General features: G+C 39.8%; 1 protein-coding gene across 2 annotated transcripts; it reads left to right on the plus strand.

The window, feature by feature from the left end:
* Nucleotides 1-7,187: 7,187 nt before the first annotated feature.
* Nucleotides 7,188-18,764, plus strand: MYOC (myocilin). Of its 2 annotated transcripts, XM_075182462.1 has the most exons (4): nt 7,188-7,859; nt 16,506-16,580; nt 17,171-17,299; nt 17,719-18,764. In XM_075182462.1, the coding sequence occupies exons 1-4, from the start codon at nt 7,322-7,324 to the stop codon at nt 18,504-18,506; spliced, it is 1,530 nt and encodes a 509-aa protein (XP_075038563.1). In that variant the 5' UTR covers nt 7,188-7,321; the 3' UTR covers nt 18,507-18,764. The 2 variants fall into 2 exon arrangements, with proteins under 2 accessions (XP_075038563.1, XP_075038564.1); XM_075182463.1 differs by lacking the exon at nt 16,506-16,580.
* Nucleotides 18,765-19,696: the final 932 nt, after the last annotated feature.

Consider the following 19,696-nt stretch of genomic DNA (forward strand, 5'->3'; position numbering starts at 1 on the left):
TCCTTAGCTAGCTCTTGACATAATTTCTGAAATAGTTAACTTCATGTCCTGAGACTTTGCTTTTAATTAGAACAAAAGCAAAGGCTGAAAACACCAAACCAAAGGTCATACGTGTCTACTCTCCTGCAATGTCCAGGAGACTTCCAAATTTCAGGCAGCTCTCACAGATCCCTGTAAGAACAAGCCTTTCTCCTGGATCCCGCCCACTTCCTAGTAAAGTAGGCGGGACAGGGACTTAAATGACAGGAATTGCGGCGCTACACATGCCTGCACTTTTTACTTGACCTTCCCTATGGGATCTACTGACAGTTATTTACATCATACTTGCCAACTCTCCCGGAGAGTGTGGCTATCTCTGGGATCTGCCCACTTCACTAGGTCCCAAACGCAGCGATTCTTGTTGTATTTGTGTAGCTGACGAGGGAGCTAGCTATTGAGGATGTTGATGAGGATTATGTTGTTTGTGTAAGTCCTGCACCAGTGGAAGCAGATCTGGCATGTGATAAAAAGAAGGCCATTGTCATCCCTGGACATAAGACCAAAAAATCCACTTCTTATGTGTGGAATTATTTTTACGAAAATCCTGACAACAGTTGTCTAGTCATTTGTAGCGTATGTAAAGCCGCAGTTAGTGTAAGGACCTTAACCATTTAGGAGCCTCATCCATGTTACTCCAATTGAAGCAAGTTCATGGCAAGCTGTTGGGAAAATCAGAAACTTATGCTAAAAAAATAACAACAAGCAGTCCATCATCAGCTAGGACCCTTCTCTCTCCTACATCCCGACACCTGCAATCTACACCCACAACACCGTCCTCATCAATATCCTCAGTAGCGATCAGAGTTAGTTCTGCATCCAGGTTGCTAAGGCTAGCTTTATCCTCCACTATCCTGAATTCCTTAGAAGAATTCTTGAGCGCTCCTCAGGATATGTAATTTCTGATAATGTCACCAATATTGTGAAAGCATTGTGAGAGCATTACAGCTGGGTGAATTCCATCACATTCCCTGTTTTACGCACACAATAATCTTGGTGGTGCAGAGCTTTTTAAAGAACGCCAGGGACGTGCAGGAGATGCTGTCAGTGGCCCGTAAAATATCTGGACATTACCGGCATTCAGCAACAGCGTGTAGGAGATTGCAGCAGCTGCAACAGCAATTTAATTTGCCCTGCCACCAATTGAAGCAAGAGGTGGTGAAAAGGTGGAATTCCACCCTGCATATGCCTTTGTGGATGGAGGAACAGCGAAAAGTCATCTACGCTTACTCCACAAGCCATGACAATGGGAAAGGAGGGGGATGTATTTTAGTCAAGTGCAGTGGAGAATGCTTTCCGTGCTGTGCAAGGTGCTGAAACCATTCAAAGTAGTCACCTGTGAAGTGAGTTCAGATACTGCTAGCTTGAGTCAAGTGATTCCCTTAATTAGACTTTTGGAAAAGCAGCTTGAGAAACTGAAGGAGGAGATGAAACAAAGCAATTACACTAAGTATATCGGAGATCAAGTACTTTATTCGCTTTGCCAGGATATAAAATCTTGAAATCGGATCACTACATTTTGGTGACTGTGCTTGATCCTCGGTTTAAGAGGTATGTCTTCTCTTTGTTTCCAACTGACCCAGATCTGAAGAGATGCAAGGAGTTCCTGGTGAGCAAGATGACAGCTCAAGTGGTACGTGACAGGACGGCGTCTTCTATTTCAGTTTCTCACTCAACTGCTGCTAGGAAGAAACTTAGCTTTCCCAAGAGACACAGTGATGATGCAGATGACTCAGCACCAAATTTTGACATCTGGTCTGGTCTAATAGAATTGACCTAAAATGTGACACCTGATCCACCTGATCCTACTATCAGCATCCAAAGGATGGTGGTAGGATTATTTTCATGACACTATAGAAATAGACACATCAGACAGTCCCTTTACATACTGGGAGGAAAAAAGGGAATTTTGAGACCCATGTACCAACTCGCTTTGCACTGCCTAAGCTGCCCACCCTCCAGTGTGTACTCGGAAAGAGTTTTCAGCACAGCCGGGAACCTTGTCAGCGATCGGCGTAGGGGGCTACTTCCTCAAAATGTGGAAAAGATGATGTTCATAAAAATGAACTTCAAGTTCCACGAGGAAGGTCTTTCCTGCCAATTACATCAAAATACAGAGACTTCTGTAATGGTGGGTTCCAGCGGTGATGAATTAATAATGTGTGAGGATGAAGTACACAGTGATGAGGGTGAGGACGAGGCTGATGATGATGACAACAACAACATCTTACCACAGTAGAGTTCATTAACAGCACTGTTACCTTAGGTGCCTTAAGCCCATTGTTACCTTGTTTTGTGGGGACCCAAACAAACCAAGCACTTCAGCCACAAGGAGTGGCACTTTTGTTTGTTTAAGTGTGCATGTCCTTTTTAAGATCCAACATAAGGGTGGGAGGGAGGGCCCAAGGACAATTCCATCTTGCACCACTTTTCTTTTCTGCCACTGCTATGTGCCAATGTGTCCTAGATGTGCTAGGAACTGCCGTGTGTTTGTGTCATTGCTCTGTTGCTTAGCATCAAGCCAGGTCGCTGCAGTATTTGTCCGATAGTGTATGAAAATAATATTGTGATCTGTGAGGTGGTCAAAATTGACTGCAAATGACTTGAAATTAGTGATATTGAGGTTAATAATAATGTAGGAACAAAAAAGAGCAAAATTTTGTGATTTTAGCATATTTTAGGAATTTTTCTGAAAAATCCAGATCCAAAACCAAAACACACGAGGGCGGTTTTGCCAAAACCAAAAACAATTCCAAAACAAGAAGCTAATCCAGATACAAAACCAAAAGCAAAACCAGATCACGGGGGTCAGTGAGAATCTCTAGCTTTTATCAGATAATGGAAACTAATTTCTAATCTAATATTATTGTTTTAACCGTAGTTGGTAAATAAACCTTGTATGCTTATTCACCGATTACTTAGTATCGGTTCATTGCATAGTCTCATCCAGCAATTCCCCAGGGACACAGCATAACGGGCTCTGACAGGCATCACTGAGCTCGGGCACTAAAATGAATAATTCTTATTCCATGTAATGCTGGCGGCAGTCACTGATCTTTTCTATCTTTCATAGCCACTGGCTGCAGTATAGCTTCAGAGTGATTTTGGCCCAGCCACTGTTTGTGACGTCAGAGTGGGCGGATCCAGGCGGACCATGGGGCTAGCACACTCTGGCCTCCAGTGTGATGGGAAACACTGTCCCGCTCCCTCCTCCTCACTGACTGCCGGGAGTGACATTGTCATCATGTCTTGGCGCTGTCAGTACAAAGCTGCACTGAAAGTCACCTAAGACATTTAAAGAGGTATGTTAATCATACGGTTAGGCTTAGGGTTAGGGTTAGGGTGCGCCAAACATCCGTTACTTGCCTGACATCACAATCCAGCAGCGGCATGCAGCATCTTCAAAGTTACCAGCCATCAAAGTTACCATACCAGACCTTCACAGCTGTTTCTGTGAAGGTAAGTGCTTTTTAATCATGTCGTCATTTTGCTATTCATTTTTTTTTTTTTTGTTGGAATAGTAGGTGTCGGTATTCCAAGCATCAGGATACCCCACCCCAGGAAGTAAGTTTGACAGCTTTTGCTATGAACAAAGCAGCTGTATTAGTGCTGCACATTTGATTACCTTATGGTAATTGACTCTCTACCTCCAATGTTTGTAACTTTTTACTGTCCATACTGAACACTTGAGATTACCCCTCCGGGAGATCTCCAAATCTGGCTGGGTCAGGGGTGTGGCCACGCTAATTGCGTCATTAGGCCCCGTCCCTCTGCTATACGATGCCATTTTTTGCCTATTATAGCAGGCCGAGGGTGTGAGTGACGCAATTTGCTCCTCCCCAACCTCTTCACCAATGAAGCGATCCTGGTGCGGGAAGATGCCCTACTCTCCCGGGAGTCCGGGAGAGCTCCCAAAAATTCTGGTGTCTCCTGGACATTCCGGGAGAGTAGGCCACTATGATACAACCACCACAGGGTTCTATGCGACTCTCTCTATCTACACCCACCACATGGTTCAGTAGACTTTCATACATGTACAACAGTTGCAAAAAAGAACCGTACCATTAGTTTTATGCAATTTCACTTATTTGTCTAAATAGCGCTTAATTAAGTGCACATCCACATTGCGAGATTGTGGATGCACAAGTGGGAAATATGCTTGGTGGAAAGTGTATAAAGTTGCTTTAATTTCCAGCCTACTTCCACTTTACTAACACTACTTCATAAATCACAACCTTTCCTTTGCCCCCTAAAATCCTGCTTTTTCCAAGCATCATTTATGTTTTAAATAAATCATAATAAAATTAAATGTTACATTTCTATGTTGATGTTGATTGTTGTTTTTTTTAGCACATTGGTATTCTGGCACAGATAAATGTGCTCACTTGCATTAAATGCTTTGGTTGGTATGAAACTATAGTATAAGGTGACTGCTGATTATCAGCACATTATGAGCACCCATAAATAATAATTTTGTGTGAGAAAGATCAAACAGCTGGGTGTAATATGAGGTTGGTGAGCACAGCCTGATTATCCAATATGCTGTCTAGGCTGCAGCCTATGGTGCAAGACTTTTGAGGTGGAGCAGAATTTGGGGGTGGGGTGCAATATCATGACAGGGAGAGGAATAAACTAAAATTTATATTAAAATCTAAAATAATAGTTGTTCTCCAAAGTAAACAGAAATATGAAAATGTAAGGTTTTATTCATGACATATTCCCAAGATAGGTTGTAGACAATAAGTCATCCTTGGACAGGCTCTTGAGGATAAGTGAGTAGGAGAAACAGGGATGGTGACAGCGGCAGATGTGACAGTCCCTTCCCCCCACCACCACGTTTACATCTTCACCCTCAGTAGTCCTTGTTCATGCCTCCATTCTCCTATACAGTTCTGATTTTAATGAAAACTAAATGAGTGATAAAGATTGCTGTGATCATTTAACAGGTCACATGGAACTGAGTTTTGAAATCACAGGAACATTGGGGGGTGAAGGACGAGTTTGTATTTACTAGAGATGTTCTGGCTCTGTTCCCCGAGAACCGAACACACCCCAACTAGGCAGATCCGAGTACCGAGCCGAGCAGGCTTGGTATTGAAAACGAGGCAAAATGTCATCATTTTGTCGTCTGATCTCATATCTCGCGAGCTTTGGATTCTATAAGTACCGCCCTCCACGCAATCCAGCGTAATTTCACAGAGGGACACAGAAGGGGTAGCACAGTTCTTGGCAGTCTCTAGAGCAGTTGGGCAGCATCATAGGTAGAAAAGAAAGAGGAGGGTTAGCAGTGTTCTTCAAAGTCTCCAGTGACATTCAGGAGAGCTCCATTGCGAATTGTCATTGCTGAAATAGAAATAATCGGGCTGGCAGGCTTGGTCTTCTAAATCTGCAGTCACATTGTACTGTGTTATATAGGTAACATACAAAGTGGAGAGCTCCTTTGCTCCATTGCTAATTGTCATTGTTGAAATAGAAATAACAGGTCTGGCAGGCTTGGTCTTCTAAATCTGCAGTCACATTGTACTGTATTATATAGGTAACACACAAAGAGGAGAGCTCCATTGCTGATTGTCATTGCTGAAATACAAATAATAGGTATGGCTGGCATGGTCTTCTAAATCTGCAGTCTTTGTTTGAAAGTGTATGAAAATAATATTGTGACCTGTGAGGTGGTCAAAATTGACTGCAAATAAGTTGACATTAGTGTTATTGAGGGGGAAAAAAAGCAAAAATATGGGGTTTTTTTGCAAAAAAAAATTGGGCTTTTAGAAACAAAATCAGGAGCCAAAACCAAAACATGCAAGGGCGGTTTTACCAAAACACAAGTTAATCAAGATCCAGAACACGGGGCTCAGTGAACATCTCTAGTATTTGCCAACACTTGAGCCTGGCATAGAAGGCGAGGGGGAATTGTAAGCAAATTAGCCTAGGGTGGCCTGAACCCTTAATCAGGCTCTGCTGATAAGTGTGACTAGTCTGCATTTAGCTAGGAACATCCCAATCCACTTAGCTCCTCCCATCTAATAAATAAAAATGTACCCCACTAAAGACAACTACACAAGTTATGTTAACAGGTATATTAACAGTGTATATACTAACTTTTATGAGCAAACACAGTGTTTAATGTAATGTACAGGTACAACATGTACAGGTGGCGGTCATCTGCCCTGAGATTTACACGGTAACCTGGTTACATCGTTATACCAACAACAGGGTTTCTTGCACCTAACATAGCTGCAGTGAAGCATACATAGATTGTAAGCTCCACTGGGGCAGGGACAGGTGTGAATGACTAAATATATGTCTGTAAAGCACTGCGTAATATGTAAGCGCCATTTAAAAAACTATAAAAAATAATAACTTTAAAGACCAATCAGGGTCTCCCTTTTTCATTAAGGTCTTGCCTAGATAAAACATACATAGAATAATAAAATCATAACAAATAAACTATACCTCTTATTTTTACCCTGGAGGCTAATATGAATACAGGTGCTTTGTATCTCACAGGAACAAAAAATTTGAAAACTTACATTTCCGCAGTAACTATTTTTCCCTGTCCCTATAATCATAGCAGTCCACTTATGTAGTGCCCGATAATTGGGTAAAATAACTGAGCAATTCTAGGCATATATTTCTGTGGTTGCAAGAAAGTTACTACAGACAGAATCCTGGTGTTTGCAATTTTATTTATTCATTTTCTTATTTAATCCATATAATGATATTTAACGTTTTGCTAAAAAAAGCCTCTCTCGTTAAAAGAACAAAACTGATTATTACATTAAGTAACAGTAAGGCCAGTCAACTAAAATAAACAAGGTAGTAAAAAGGCCATCTAGTCATTAGTAAATATAATAACTTAAAATACTTAGTGATTTGGTAACTTAAGCCCTGCTGCTGGTCTGTCAGCAGTATTATAACAGGCTGCTTAAGTTTGCATGTTGATTTAGCCTTCTTCAGAGCAGTGACTACTAAATAGCAAGAGGCTGCAATATGAGCTGGCTCCAGGCATGGTGTCACTCCACAGTTCAGACACAGGAGTCTGGAAGATTCTTGTCATTTTATCTATCCCCCTCTTCTAGGCACGCCTCCACCCCATCCCTTTCCCAAACTCTGTATAAAGGAGATGGTGTGGTGAGCAGCCCAATACAAAACAACTTGGATTAGTTTGGTGTAGGTAATAGCAGTTTGTCTTCATTGTGATATTTGTCTGTACATCTTCAGAGACTTTCATCTGGACACTTTTTAAATTCACTTAAAGCACCAACTTACACCACAGTGCTGCATCATGGGGCCTCTTACCCTTCCCATTATAATGTCACTTGCATTTTGCATGGTACAAGGGAGTCCCCAACTTCGAAGAGCCAATGACCGTCAAGGGCAATGTACCTATACCTTTACAGTTCCTAGTCCAAGGGAAGGCAGCTGTACTGAACCTGGAGAAGCAATGACTGCTGTTAGGGAACTGCAACGTGAAAATGCTGCACGTAGCCAAGAAATGGATGCTTTAAAAATTAGGCTGAGCTTGTTGGAGAAGGTTGTAAACAGGTTCTTAGGTGAGGAAGGAGCAGGACAATCAACTTCTTCACCTCTTATCTGGACAGATGCTCAGAGGGAATTGGAGAAACTTAGAAGGGAAAAGGATGAATGGGAAGGTCAGCGGGGCAGTCTGGAGATGGCATACTCTGACCTGCTGAAGGAGAAGTCAACACTGGAAGAGGAAAAGCAGAGGCTGAGTGAAAGAATAGAAAAGGTGCAACAAGCACATTGCCCCCAAGTTCCTGAGGCATCCCGGAGCAGGGATCAGCAGATATCACAAAGACAAGGTGGGTCAGACATTAAGATAAGTACTAATTTAACTGAATTATGTAAAGTGACCTCATTTTCAGGGCAAGTTGCAAAATTCATCTCATTAAACATTTGGGGGTATATTTACTAAGCTGGGGGTTTGAAAAAGTGGAGATGCTGCCTATAGCAACCAATCAGATTCTAGCTGTCATTTTGTAAAATGTACTAAATAAACGTTAACTAGAATCTGAGTGGTTGCTATAGGCAACATCTTCACTTTTTCAACCACGCTGTTTAGTAAATATACCCCTTGAAGTTAAAAAGGGATTTTACTAAATGTTTACTATACATTTTCTTTAAACTGAATTTGATTTCAGGGATAATTAGCATTTGCACTGCAAGCTGTAACACCCAGTGTACAGTCTCACTCTCCTGGTTGACTGTTAGCAATGAATATTGTGGTTTCACACTTCATAAAACTGTCTGCACAGTTTATAATCTGTTTTTCACAAACATATAAAACATATCCTTACATATAAAACATATCCTTGGGTTCTATATTGCATAAAACTAATACTCTGTTTTCCTACTTAGCCATTTAGATTATATTTAGCCCTTTAACAAATTTAACACTCAACACAGCCTTATGTTTACATAACATTTAGTCTTACCTACCAGTCTATTATTTCATATACCAATTTAAATTATACCAGCCTGGGTTATGTTCTAAAAATGCATTGGTAAAGCATTGCCTCTAAGGGCTGCCATGTAAATGTAATTACCCATAAGTCTGTTCTCCAGTATTAGTAACTTATTTGCATGAATGACTGTCAAACACAACAGGTGTTATAACAATATTTAACTAAAATGTTACTATACAATTTAAACAAACAAAAAAGTTACATATTCTCTCAAGTTTGAAATGTAACACACAGACATTTTTTAATGCTCATAAAGATTTGTCTGTATACTTTAATATGCACATATATACAGGTGTACAAATGGACAATTACCTAAAATCAGAGTCCCCCACCCTAGTTTTGTCCCTCTTATATATAGCAAACAACTCAACTGAACCCTGCAAGTGACTGAGGTTAATGTAAAAAGACACGGAGTTATTTTTTTTAAATTGTGGCTTTGAAAAAGTGGGGATGTTGCCTATAGCAACCAATCAGATTCTAGCTGTCATTTTGTAGAATGTACTAAATAAATGATAACTAGAATCTGATTGGTTGCTATAGGCAACATCTCCAATTTTTCCAACGTGCAGCTTGATAAATTTACCCCACAGTGTTTTTTTTTACTACAGACTTAAACACAAAGTATAGTAAAAGTCCATCAATAATACTTCTGAATTAAAATTTTGCTGGAATTGCAAAAAAGAAAATAAGGGCCACTGCAACTTTGGAGGTCACATCTTAGCTTTGAGAGGGTTATTACAAGGTACCAACAATTACATTTTTAATACTTTCTCCTTGGAGGGATTACAGCCATTCTTTAGGTGTGCCTCAAAGTGGCTACCTGCAGAATACCCCACTTTAAGGTTTTGTCCATATACATTTTTTTTCACTATGGCTTGCTTTTTTGTAATTGCACAATAACTGAATACATGTGTTTTTATCCTACATACTATATACGTTTACATGTTTTAAATATAAGCATTTACATTTCAGTTAAACATAACCCCTGGTCATGTCACATTGTTAGTAGTGTCCTATTTCTGTTTAGCGTATTCTGCAAATAATGGCAACACAGAGTTCCCAGCTTTAATTGTATTGGACTGGGACTTCCTGTTGTCCTTTTTTATTCTAAAATGTCTTTCTTTTGAGACTGATATATAAAACATATATGGAAGAACTCATAAGTTGGTTCCAAGGGGGGGATTTCTACAAAAATCCCACAGCTGCGCTGCTTTCAGGCTCATTGCGGCTAATTGAATTCCCCCAAAGTGACCTTTTTTATTTTCAAAATTTCATGTTATAGCATTCTTGTTGTGCATATAGATTGTAAGCTTTCGAGCAGGGTTCTCTTACCTCTCTGTCTGTATGTATTACCCAGTATTGTCTTATTAATGTTTGTTCCCAATTGTAAAGCGCTACGGAATTTGCTGGCGCTATATAAATAAATGTTGATGATGATATACATGGTTTTTTGGCATTTATTGTAGTTCAAGGGGCTAAAGAGGTACACAAGATTTTGTTTTTTTAAAACAGTACAATTTTCTTGTGTTCATAGATAGTGCACTCATCACAGCAGATATAGGTGATCAGAAATCATACCTTATTATACACAGCTACAAACACAGTACTAAAATGTGTACTACTATTTTACATGCATAACTCTCAAAATTCGCATCTTTAAAATTGGAACACTTGAGGCTATACCTCTATCAAACTTGGTAACACCCCTAGTTCACCTTGGTTACTGCCTAATCTACTAGTTCATTTAAAAAACTTGGACTGTTCCATGAGAAGTGGTTCTCAAACTGGTTCTTGAACCAACCCTAAAGTTTGAAAATTTGTGGAAAGTCTCAAACTATAGATGGACAATAATATTTGGGCTAAATTCAGCACGGCGAACAGGATTAACATATATTAGAATAGGTTTGTTAATGTTGAAGCTGGTTCGACCATATTTGAGCCAGTTTGACCACGATCAAGCTGGTTCAACTATGTTTGAGTTAGTTTGATCATGATCAAGCTGGTTTGAACAACGTTGAACCAGTTTGAATATGTTGATGGCTACATTTTACCAGTTTATCAATGAGAACAGCAAACCTCAAAACTTGAATGTAAAGGTTCAAATTTAAAAATGGTTAAAAATGCTATAAAAACTAACCATTTAACTCAACAGGCAACTGTTTTTTTAACACCTTAAGTACCTTTAGCGCAAGTTGCGAACCACCAATTTGATTCATTTTGAACCTGTTAAATTATTTTTCAAGCATCTCTATTAGTATGCCATTATTCATTCAGAAGCAAAACAAACAAGTTGAGGAGTTTAAGCAGACAGGTCTGATCACCATTACCAAATGATGAACAATTTAGAAGGAAAGAGGGGCATGATTTTTTTGTATTGTCCAAAAAATAAAATGTGCTGATGTTATGCTTCATATATGCATATCTCCAAACATGATCAAATATGTGCTGGTTTATACAAATCTTTAGTGCTCTGCTTTGGCAATTTGAAATCTTAGAAAGTATGCGCAGATTTATTCCTGTTTACAATTACTGAGCCAGGTATAGAGCCGACTAATAACATGCAAATTCTATTATTTGGAATCTATTCTGATTTTTGCATGTTGGACCTTTATGTTTTATGTGCTATGATCCCCACTGTACATCTCTGCATAATTTTGTGTTGTCTTATAATTAATGTATTATATAAATAATAATGATATTATTATTATTAATAATAATTATTGGTTGTAGCACTACCACGAAGCACAGACATTTGGAGAAAAAGAGTGGTCAAGGTGGGCTGGTATATGGTGGTATGCCATACTACCACTTCTTCTACTGCTTTGATTGTAAAACTATCAAATTCCATTCATCTAAATTTTCCATATTGACACTTCTGAATTTTCACTTCGACCACTGCATAAAACAATAATTAATTTCTCACAAGACTTATACAGTTTCACAACTGCTGCTTACAGACCGTAGAGACAGCCATTTTTTGGGCTGAATGAATATTCATCATAATGCAACCTATCGATCCCCAAGAAGCAAGAACTTTCTGAATATTTGACCCTCAACTGCCTCTGTGCTGTATCTATTTCCTAATGAATTGTATCTCATGAATATTCGTTCAGCCCACAAGGTGGCTGCTTCCACTGTGCATAGGTGACAAGCGTACTTTAAAGGTTAAAACTTATGTTATATAAATCATACCTATCTAGTAGATCTTGAGGTAAGGTATGAAAAAAAGGGGTGGGTGCAAACGTCCCAACTATCCTAATTTTGGCGAAACAGTACCAGTTTGAGAGGACTGCCCCACTGTCCCAAGGTTGGCATATTTGTACCACCTTGCAGGATTGCTGAGCAGGTGCAGGAACTACAGAGAGGTGTCTCTAGGGACCTAGGCATTTTAAGAGCAATTTTAGTAGAGGGGTGTTGGGAATGGCCTAGCACTTCAGAGCTCTAGACACCTGGGCGTCCATTACACCATTACACCATGACCACAGCCCCTACTGCGACATGACTGTGCCCCTTTAGGTGTCATGTCCCAATCTAGAGGTTTCCAATGTGGCTGGAGATTTGATTATGTCATTTGCTGCATAACTGATTTCAATAAATGCAATAACACATACTTACCAACTCTCCCGGAATGTCCGGGAGACTCTCGAAATTCGGGTCAGACTCACGGACTCCCGGGAGAGCTGGCAATTCTCCCACATCTGACCCATCGGCCAACTTCAATAACATTAGAGCCAGAATGTACAGGCGGAGGGGGCAGGGCTTTACAATTTGCATAATTTTGGCCCCGCCCCGGTGATGTAATGCTTGTTTGGGGTCTTTTTACACTGTAAAAAGACCCAAAACAGGCAATACATCACCGGGGGCGAGGCCAAAATGATGCGAATCGTGAAGCCCCGTCCCCTCCGCCCATACACCCCTCCTGCCCTCCAGGATCTCCCGGACCCAGCCAACATTATGTTGGCAAGTATGAATAAAATATAATGCAATATTAGCACTTTTCTTTTCCCTCATTGGTAACATGTGAATGGTATTACATCATACTCTAGTTACTACAACGACAGAAGTAATCCTCAAAGATAATAAATATCTAATTGGCATGAAATTAAAGAAACCTATTTACAAGTCTATAATGTCTAATGTCATGTAAGGGCATTTACAAAGAGGATGATCCACATTATACACGGATTTGGTTTTAGGTGTTTTAGATATAAATACACCATCAGTGTTTCTATTTGCAAAACCACTGGAACTTCGCCCAGTTTCTTTGATTAGTCTATATCACAGTTAAACTTGTTGTTGCATATTGCACTATATATTTTTCTTTATAATTATTGCATATACAAATACATTGCATATATAATAATGTGGTGAAATAGGGGAGAAACTATAGAAGAAATACTAAAGAAAATGAAGACTTTTGCAGAATACAAAGATATCCCTCTACCAGGGCCATCTTAACAACATTATGGGCCCCCGGGCAAAGCAGTGCACTGGGGCCCCTAGATATAGATGTATACAGATACAGATATAGATATAGATATATAGAGATAGATAGATGTACTTGCTCAGTGACCCTTGTAGGGTTTTTTTTGCAGGTTTTTTTCTTTTGCAGGATTATTTATTCTCATTAAGAGCCTTGCCTATGGGGCCCCCTTGCCCGTGGGGCCCCCGGGTAGCTGCCCATCGTGCCCAATGGAAAAGATGGCCCTGCCCTCTACAGGTTCTCATATATTCACGTTCTTATAAGTGCATAAACAAAGGGAGAGATCTGTTTTTCACATGAAGTTGAATTGGAAATGTCTAATAATGGATTCTGGACTGGTGGCCGCTAATTTGTTTAAAATATTAAGATGATTCACGGCTTATTTTCTAATAATATATTTGTCACACAGGTGTGTCAAATTGGTGTTAAACATACTAAACTACATATTTTTTTGTGTTTCATAACACGTGAAATAGAATTTCCAAAAGGCAAGGATGATTAAGATCTTAAAACAAGGTGGAAACAAGGACTGTGCCCCTCCGGGACATTAATGAAAAGACTATATGTATATGGAGTTTTTGTTTAATTTTGTAATAGTTTATGTTCAACACGAGCGCGATTGCCGTTTCCCTTGTGTATTTTGTATATTTACTGCATTCACGGGGCAACTTGTATTATGATGCTAAGTGCATCATTAAGCCCCTGCAGACTCTGTACTCACTGTAGTGGGCAGGGGTTGATGTTTACATTATTGTTTATTAATACAGTGTTAATGATATTATGCAGTGTTGTACTGAGAATATGAAGTCATTGACATCAGTCCCTGCCCCCATTGGAGCCTATAATTTAAATTCCCTACCACACACAGACACAGACTTTGGGTCAGAAGCCTAACAGTATGTTTTTGAAAAATGGGAGGAAACCCACACAAAAAAGGAAGAACAAAGACACTAAAAACAGAGCTCTGGTCGGAAACCAACTCATGACCACAGCGCTGTGAGGCAACAATGCTAACTACTAAGCTGCCCCAGTTGCATCATCACATCAAGTGTCCATCCGCCTTACAGACAGATAACCTTCTTGCGGGACAATTACCTGCTCTCGCCGGAGTTTGGGAGGTCTGCTTTTAATTTGGGAGTCTCTTGGACATTCCGGGAGCATAGACAACTATGATGTAGGGACACTGACACTTTTCTGTAAATTTCTCTAACAATATGCATTTGACATCCCTTACATTTTTAAACCACACTTATTATATTCCAGAGCAGTTGTTGTTGAACTGCAAGTGCAAGCATGTCCTGCCAGACAGAAAGTTGCAGTGATTTGTGGTTCAACAACATTCTGAAACTCACATATTAACTGATCTTATCCAACCTATCTTACTATCACCATTTGACTCATTGAGGTTATGTCTGAAAGATCATGACCTGCTTCCTAGTCTTATTTAAGTGACATATTCATTAGGTCACAAGGACTGGTAACATGACACAGGACATACCTAAAGAGGCCACAGTATCTGGTGTCAGAAAAGTATTTATGGACTTTCATGTTGAATATATACATTCCGCAGCTTTGCAGATTGTCATAAGTTTGCACAAGGCTCATTTATACTTTATTTAGACTACAGTAGTATATATTGTGTGGGAAGAGGACAGTGATCTGATGTATATGATTAGTTACATCCTAATCAGAATACAGCTTTTTGGTATGAAACATCATCCAGTAAGATGAATACTCAGGAAGAGTAAACATTTTATTTGTTTCTGCGAAAAAATGTGAATTATGCCTACCATTAGTTACTCCATCCATTGCAGCTATTACAATGAATTGGTTCCCATTGGAATTTAGGTAAAGACATTTTAAAAATGCCCTCTAGATGGTATATACTGTAGCTCCTCTTCTACCCCTATCATCATCATCATCAGTTATTTATATAGCGCCACTAAATACGCAGCGCTGTACAGAGAACTCATTCACATCAGTCCCTGCCCCATTGAGCATTCCCTAACATACACATGCACTCACACACAGACAGACAGACAGACAAAGAGAGAGACTAAGGTCAATTTTGATAGCAGTCAATTAACCTACCAGTATGTTTTTGGAGTGTGGGAGGAAACCGGAGCACCCGGAGGAAACCCACGCAAGCAAAGGGAGAACATACAAACTCCACACAGATAAGGCTATGGTCGGGAATCAAACTCATGACCCCACTGCTGTGAGGCAAAAAAATCCCACCCCTGTTTGCCTGAGAGAGTTTCTGGTGGGTTGCGGCAGGGTCGGATCCAGACTTTTGCTATACCCCGGGCAATTTTAGGGGGGGGGGGGGGGGGGGGGGGGGGGGGGGATTTAGGCCCCGCCCCCTTTCTAATTTCTAAGGTGCCGGCGGCTGCACAGTATGTGCAGGTCGGCTCGGCAGTGACAGTGTGCTGCCCCGCTGCTCTGATTGTGTTTTAAACACAATCAGAGCAGCCGGGCAGCACACTGTCACTGCTGAACGGACCTGCACAGTGTGCAGCCGCTGGCAGCAAGCCCCCCCCCCCCCCCTGGATCCGCCACTGGGTTGCGGATTAGTATACTAAATAGCAGCACAATTAGCATGCCAATCGTCTGGCATGAAAGGACAGAGTGATGCTTTTTATGAAAAGAACATACATATCAGTGCAATTCCGAGAACCAAAGAGGGAGTTCACACTAAGACCATTTTTACACACTTTCCCATATGCTTAATCTAAAAATGTGTACAGAAATGCTTTCATTACATTCTGGCAGTTCCAGCTACACACAGCAATTAAGCAGCCAATCTGAAGCACCACCATTGTTCCTAATGTTTTTCCAGATACAATCTTCCTCTCATGTGTTTGCTAAAATTTGCAGCCCTCCACCTTTGCCTGCTCCACACCTCTTTCCGGTAGTAGTGATTTCCGTTCTTATCAGACATTGTTTTGGAGAGTGGCAGAAGGAAATGGAGATGAGAAGGTAGGAGGGGAGGCACCTCCAAGGACCCTTTATGGCTGCCTGCAGTGTATAAACAAACTCTTGTTCAAAGAAATGTAATTACCCATAAGTAGGGCATAGAGCAGACAACATTTTCCCATTTGGTATCATTTACACAACACAAATAAGTATTTTTTTTTGTTGAATTGAAGCTAGCATCCTTTTAAATTTATAAATAAATGGACTCCGCACTTAAAGTGTACTGGTCACCTACACGCAATCGAAGCATTCATTTTGTAGCCTGAACTAGCATTCATGTGAATAGCCTTGCAATTTATTAGGAACCACTACCTCATGATAAAGTCTGATCTCGTGAATATTAGTCTGGCAGTTCCTTAGTGATGTCATTGGTTCCCTGCAAGCTGATAGGCTCTATACTGGTAAAGTTCACAAAATGGATGCCTCCACTGTAAGTAGTTGACTGGTCTACTATGAAAAGGGATATGTTTTATAAGTTCATCTGGGGGCCTAATTTTTTTGTGGCTTTGCTCCAATTTCTACAGCACCATCAGTGTCCGGCATTCATGGAAGCGGAACCAGATCATCCTCAGTAGCAGCAAAAGAAGCTTCCAGAGACTGTAAGAACATCTGTCTTGTGCGATTCTTTAATATAAATTTAGATATTTTGTAACTGTATTGCCAATAGAGAACTAATATATGTTATTCAGAGGAATAAGACATAGAACAGATCTGTCGTGTATTGGATACAATTGTATCCCCAGAGCAGGTTTGTGCCATATCCAATGGCAATGAAAATAACCATCTCTATCTTGTTGATATAAAGACTTTGGTGAGAAACACATAAGGTTACATTCACACAATGGACACACAGGGTGTTGATGTGTCTGTGAGCATGGAAAATACAGCAAAAAATATTTCAGGTTTCTACCCATTTTAATTAGCTTCTACACACTCAAAAGGTCAGTTTAGATTAAGAAAACCAAAAAGATACTAAAATGTATTAAGTAAAAGTTATAGGAGGGCATGGATAATTCAATAAATTATAGCTGTCCAAACATGCCATTTCATAGCATATTGTGGAGTAAAACTGAAATACTCACTACATTACTGATGCCATATAGGTCACCTATGCATAAATTTTACCATGTCCAATGTCTTCCCCTTTTTGCAGCCTAGTACTAGCATGGTTTTTTTTTCCATTTCGTAGCGTCTCGGTGGGGAGCAGATGCGGTCGGGTACCAGGAGTTGAAATCAGAACTGACAGCACTTCCAGCTTCTAGAATGATTCCAGAGGGTCATTCAGCGCATCAAAGTTCAGAGAACATGGGGACAGCTGGTAGGAATCCTTTTTCTTTATGCCGTTTCTTTAGTTAGTATTAGAAAACCAAGCCACATTTTTGAACACATACATAACCACTCTGCTATTGCATCTCTTGAATATTCCATTAACATTTCCAAGAGACTATTAAAACCTTTCCCTAAGTAGTGTTACTATGAGACTGTATATGCAAAGGTCTTAAATGTGAGTAACTGTGAAATTATTTGTCATGCATATAATGTCTTGGTAAGCTCCAAAGGGAATATATAGATTTGGCAGATCTCCGCATCAACAGAAATATTTATCTGCAGATCTCATTGACAAGCATGGGCCAGAAACTTGGAAATCATAGAAATATTGTTTTAAAATTCTATATATAGCTATATTTATAAATAAAGTAAAATATAACATGCATATGTAACAACTGTTTCTTTCAGGAAATTGTGGTGAACTTTCATGGATTGGAGAACCTAATATTTATCGAAAGGCAGATAACATTGCTGGTAAATATGGAGTTTGGATGAGGGATCCTGAACCGGCATCTCCATTTACTCAGGACACCATTTGGAGGATAAATACCGTGGGAGCAGATATACGGCAGGTTTTCGAGTATGAGAATCTTGACCAGTTAGTTCAAGGTTATCCGGCCAAAGTCTATGTTGTTCCACGTTCCATGGAAAGCAATGGGGCTGTGGTCTACAAGGGCTCTCTGTATTATGTTCGTAGAAAATCTAGAATACTAGTTAAGTATGACTTCAAGACAGAGACCATTGCAATTCAGAAAGAGCTTCCTGATGCTGGGTATCATGGTCAATTCCCTTATGCTTGGGGAGGCTACACAGATATTGACCTGGCTGTGGATGAGATGGGTTTGTGGGTGATCTATAGCACAGAAAAGGCTAAAGGGTCTATAGTCATATCACAATTAGATCTCAAAACCCTAGAAGTAAAGCAAAGTTGGGACACCACCATTCGCAAACAGTCAGTGGCTAATGCATTCATGGCCTGTGGCACACTGTACACTGTAGGAAGCTATTCTTCCCCAAGCACCACTGTCAACTTTGCTTATGATACTCACACAGGTGTCCAGAAGCAACTTAACATCCCATTTCAGAACCGCTATGGTTATAATAGTATGGTAGATTACAACCCTACTGAAAAGAAAATTTATGGTTGGGACAATTATAACATGGTGGCCTATGATGTGAGGTTTTCCAAAATGTGAGGAGATAACGAAGCAGATAAGCATATGTGAAAAGGGCAGTGCTGGATGACTGCCAAATTGAGTGGGGTACGTTAGAAGGGAGGGGTAAGCTTTGCCAAACTTAGGAAGCCAAAAACTAAGAGGAACTACCTCTCATGTACTGTCTCCAAATATTATCTGTGCTTTAGCCACTGGAAAATGTTCTCTCATGCAGTGAGATATCATTTACTCACAGGGATACAGGGGAAGCAACTGATGCTTTGCATAATTATTTGGCATTCAGAGCTACTAGTAGAATGCATAGACGGGAACCATATATGACATGCATTTCATCTTTGTATTTAGTATAACATTTACTCAAATTTAAGACTGATAAGTTCAATTAAGACTAAGTAAAGAACTGTATAGTAGAACCCAATATTCCGTTTTCCCATGGAAAAAATGGTTACAACTTTCAGCTTTGGAACAGAATATTGATGGCATAATAAGTCCTAAAGATGCCCTATTGACCCAACGTCAACTTTGGTTAGTATTTATAGTAACGGAAAGGAAACCAAAGCGTCATGATTTAGTGAAATATCAGTAAAGTATTGGCAAAGATACAATACTAATGGGAATGTAAAGCTACAAATAAACACCAACCAGACGTAGGATTTAATCGACTAGCAATTTAGCTACATAAAGTGATCCCAATATTTAGTTGTGTTCTCTCTGGTTTCTTTTTTCAATTAAGCATTCTAAAATGGAATATATTTTCCAATTGTGTAAAGTTATACCAGTGCTGCTATTTATTGTGTACATACATGCAGAATTTCCCAGCACGATGAGTACACATTCATAAAGTCTACTTTCTTGAGGTGTGTATATATCTCAAAAGGATACACCAAATAACCTTTTCGTCAAACTAATAGAACCACTCTCCTTCTTTGGCTATTCCAAGACAGAAACCATTTTCTAACATATCTATTTTGATTTTCTAGATTTAGAATTATTGCAATAGGTTGTAAGACAAGTTGGAACCGATTTCAGAGAAAAGAAGAAGGATGATGAGTATTATAGTAGTGGAATGTCAGACATTGCAGGTTCTTTATTAACATGTACGCAGGGCAGTCTTAACACCGTTATAGTCCCCTAGGCAAAGCATTGCTTTGGGGCCCTACCTACACAACCATTCACCCACTTTTGTACAATTAGTACGTGTACGCAGTTTT

Source organism: Mixophyes fleayi, chromosome 8 (assembly GCF_038048845.1).
Source record: "Mixophyes fleayi isolate aMixFle1 chromosome 8, aMixFle1.hap1, whole genome shotgun sequence".
Classification (NCBI taxonomy): Eukaryota; Metazoa; Chordata; class Amphibia; order Anura; family Limnodynastidae; genus Mixophyes; species Mixophyes fleayi.

What these genes read in the sequence shown, in the direction of transcription:
- MYOC (XM_075182462.1), top strand. Translation starts at nt 7,322, where the DNA reads ATGGGGCCTCTTACCCTTCCCATTATAATGTCACTTGCATTTTGCATG. An exon ending in GCAGATATCACAAAGACAAG is followed by an intron (nt 7,860 to 16,505) that starts GTGGGTCAGACA and finishes CAATTTCTACAG; the next exon opens with CACCATCAGTGTCCGGCATT. An exon ending in AAAAGAAGCTTCCAGAGACT is followed by an intron (nt 16,581 to 17,170) that starts GTAAGAACATCT and finishes TCCATTTCGTAG; the next exon opens with CGTCTCGGTGGGGAGCAGAT.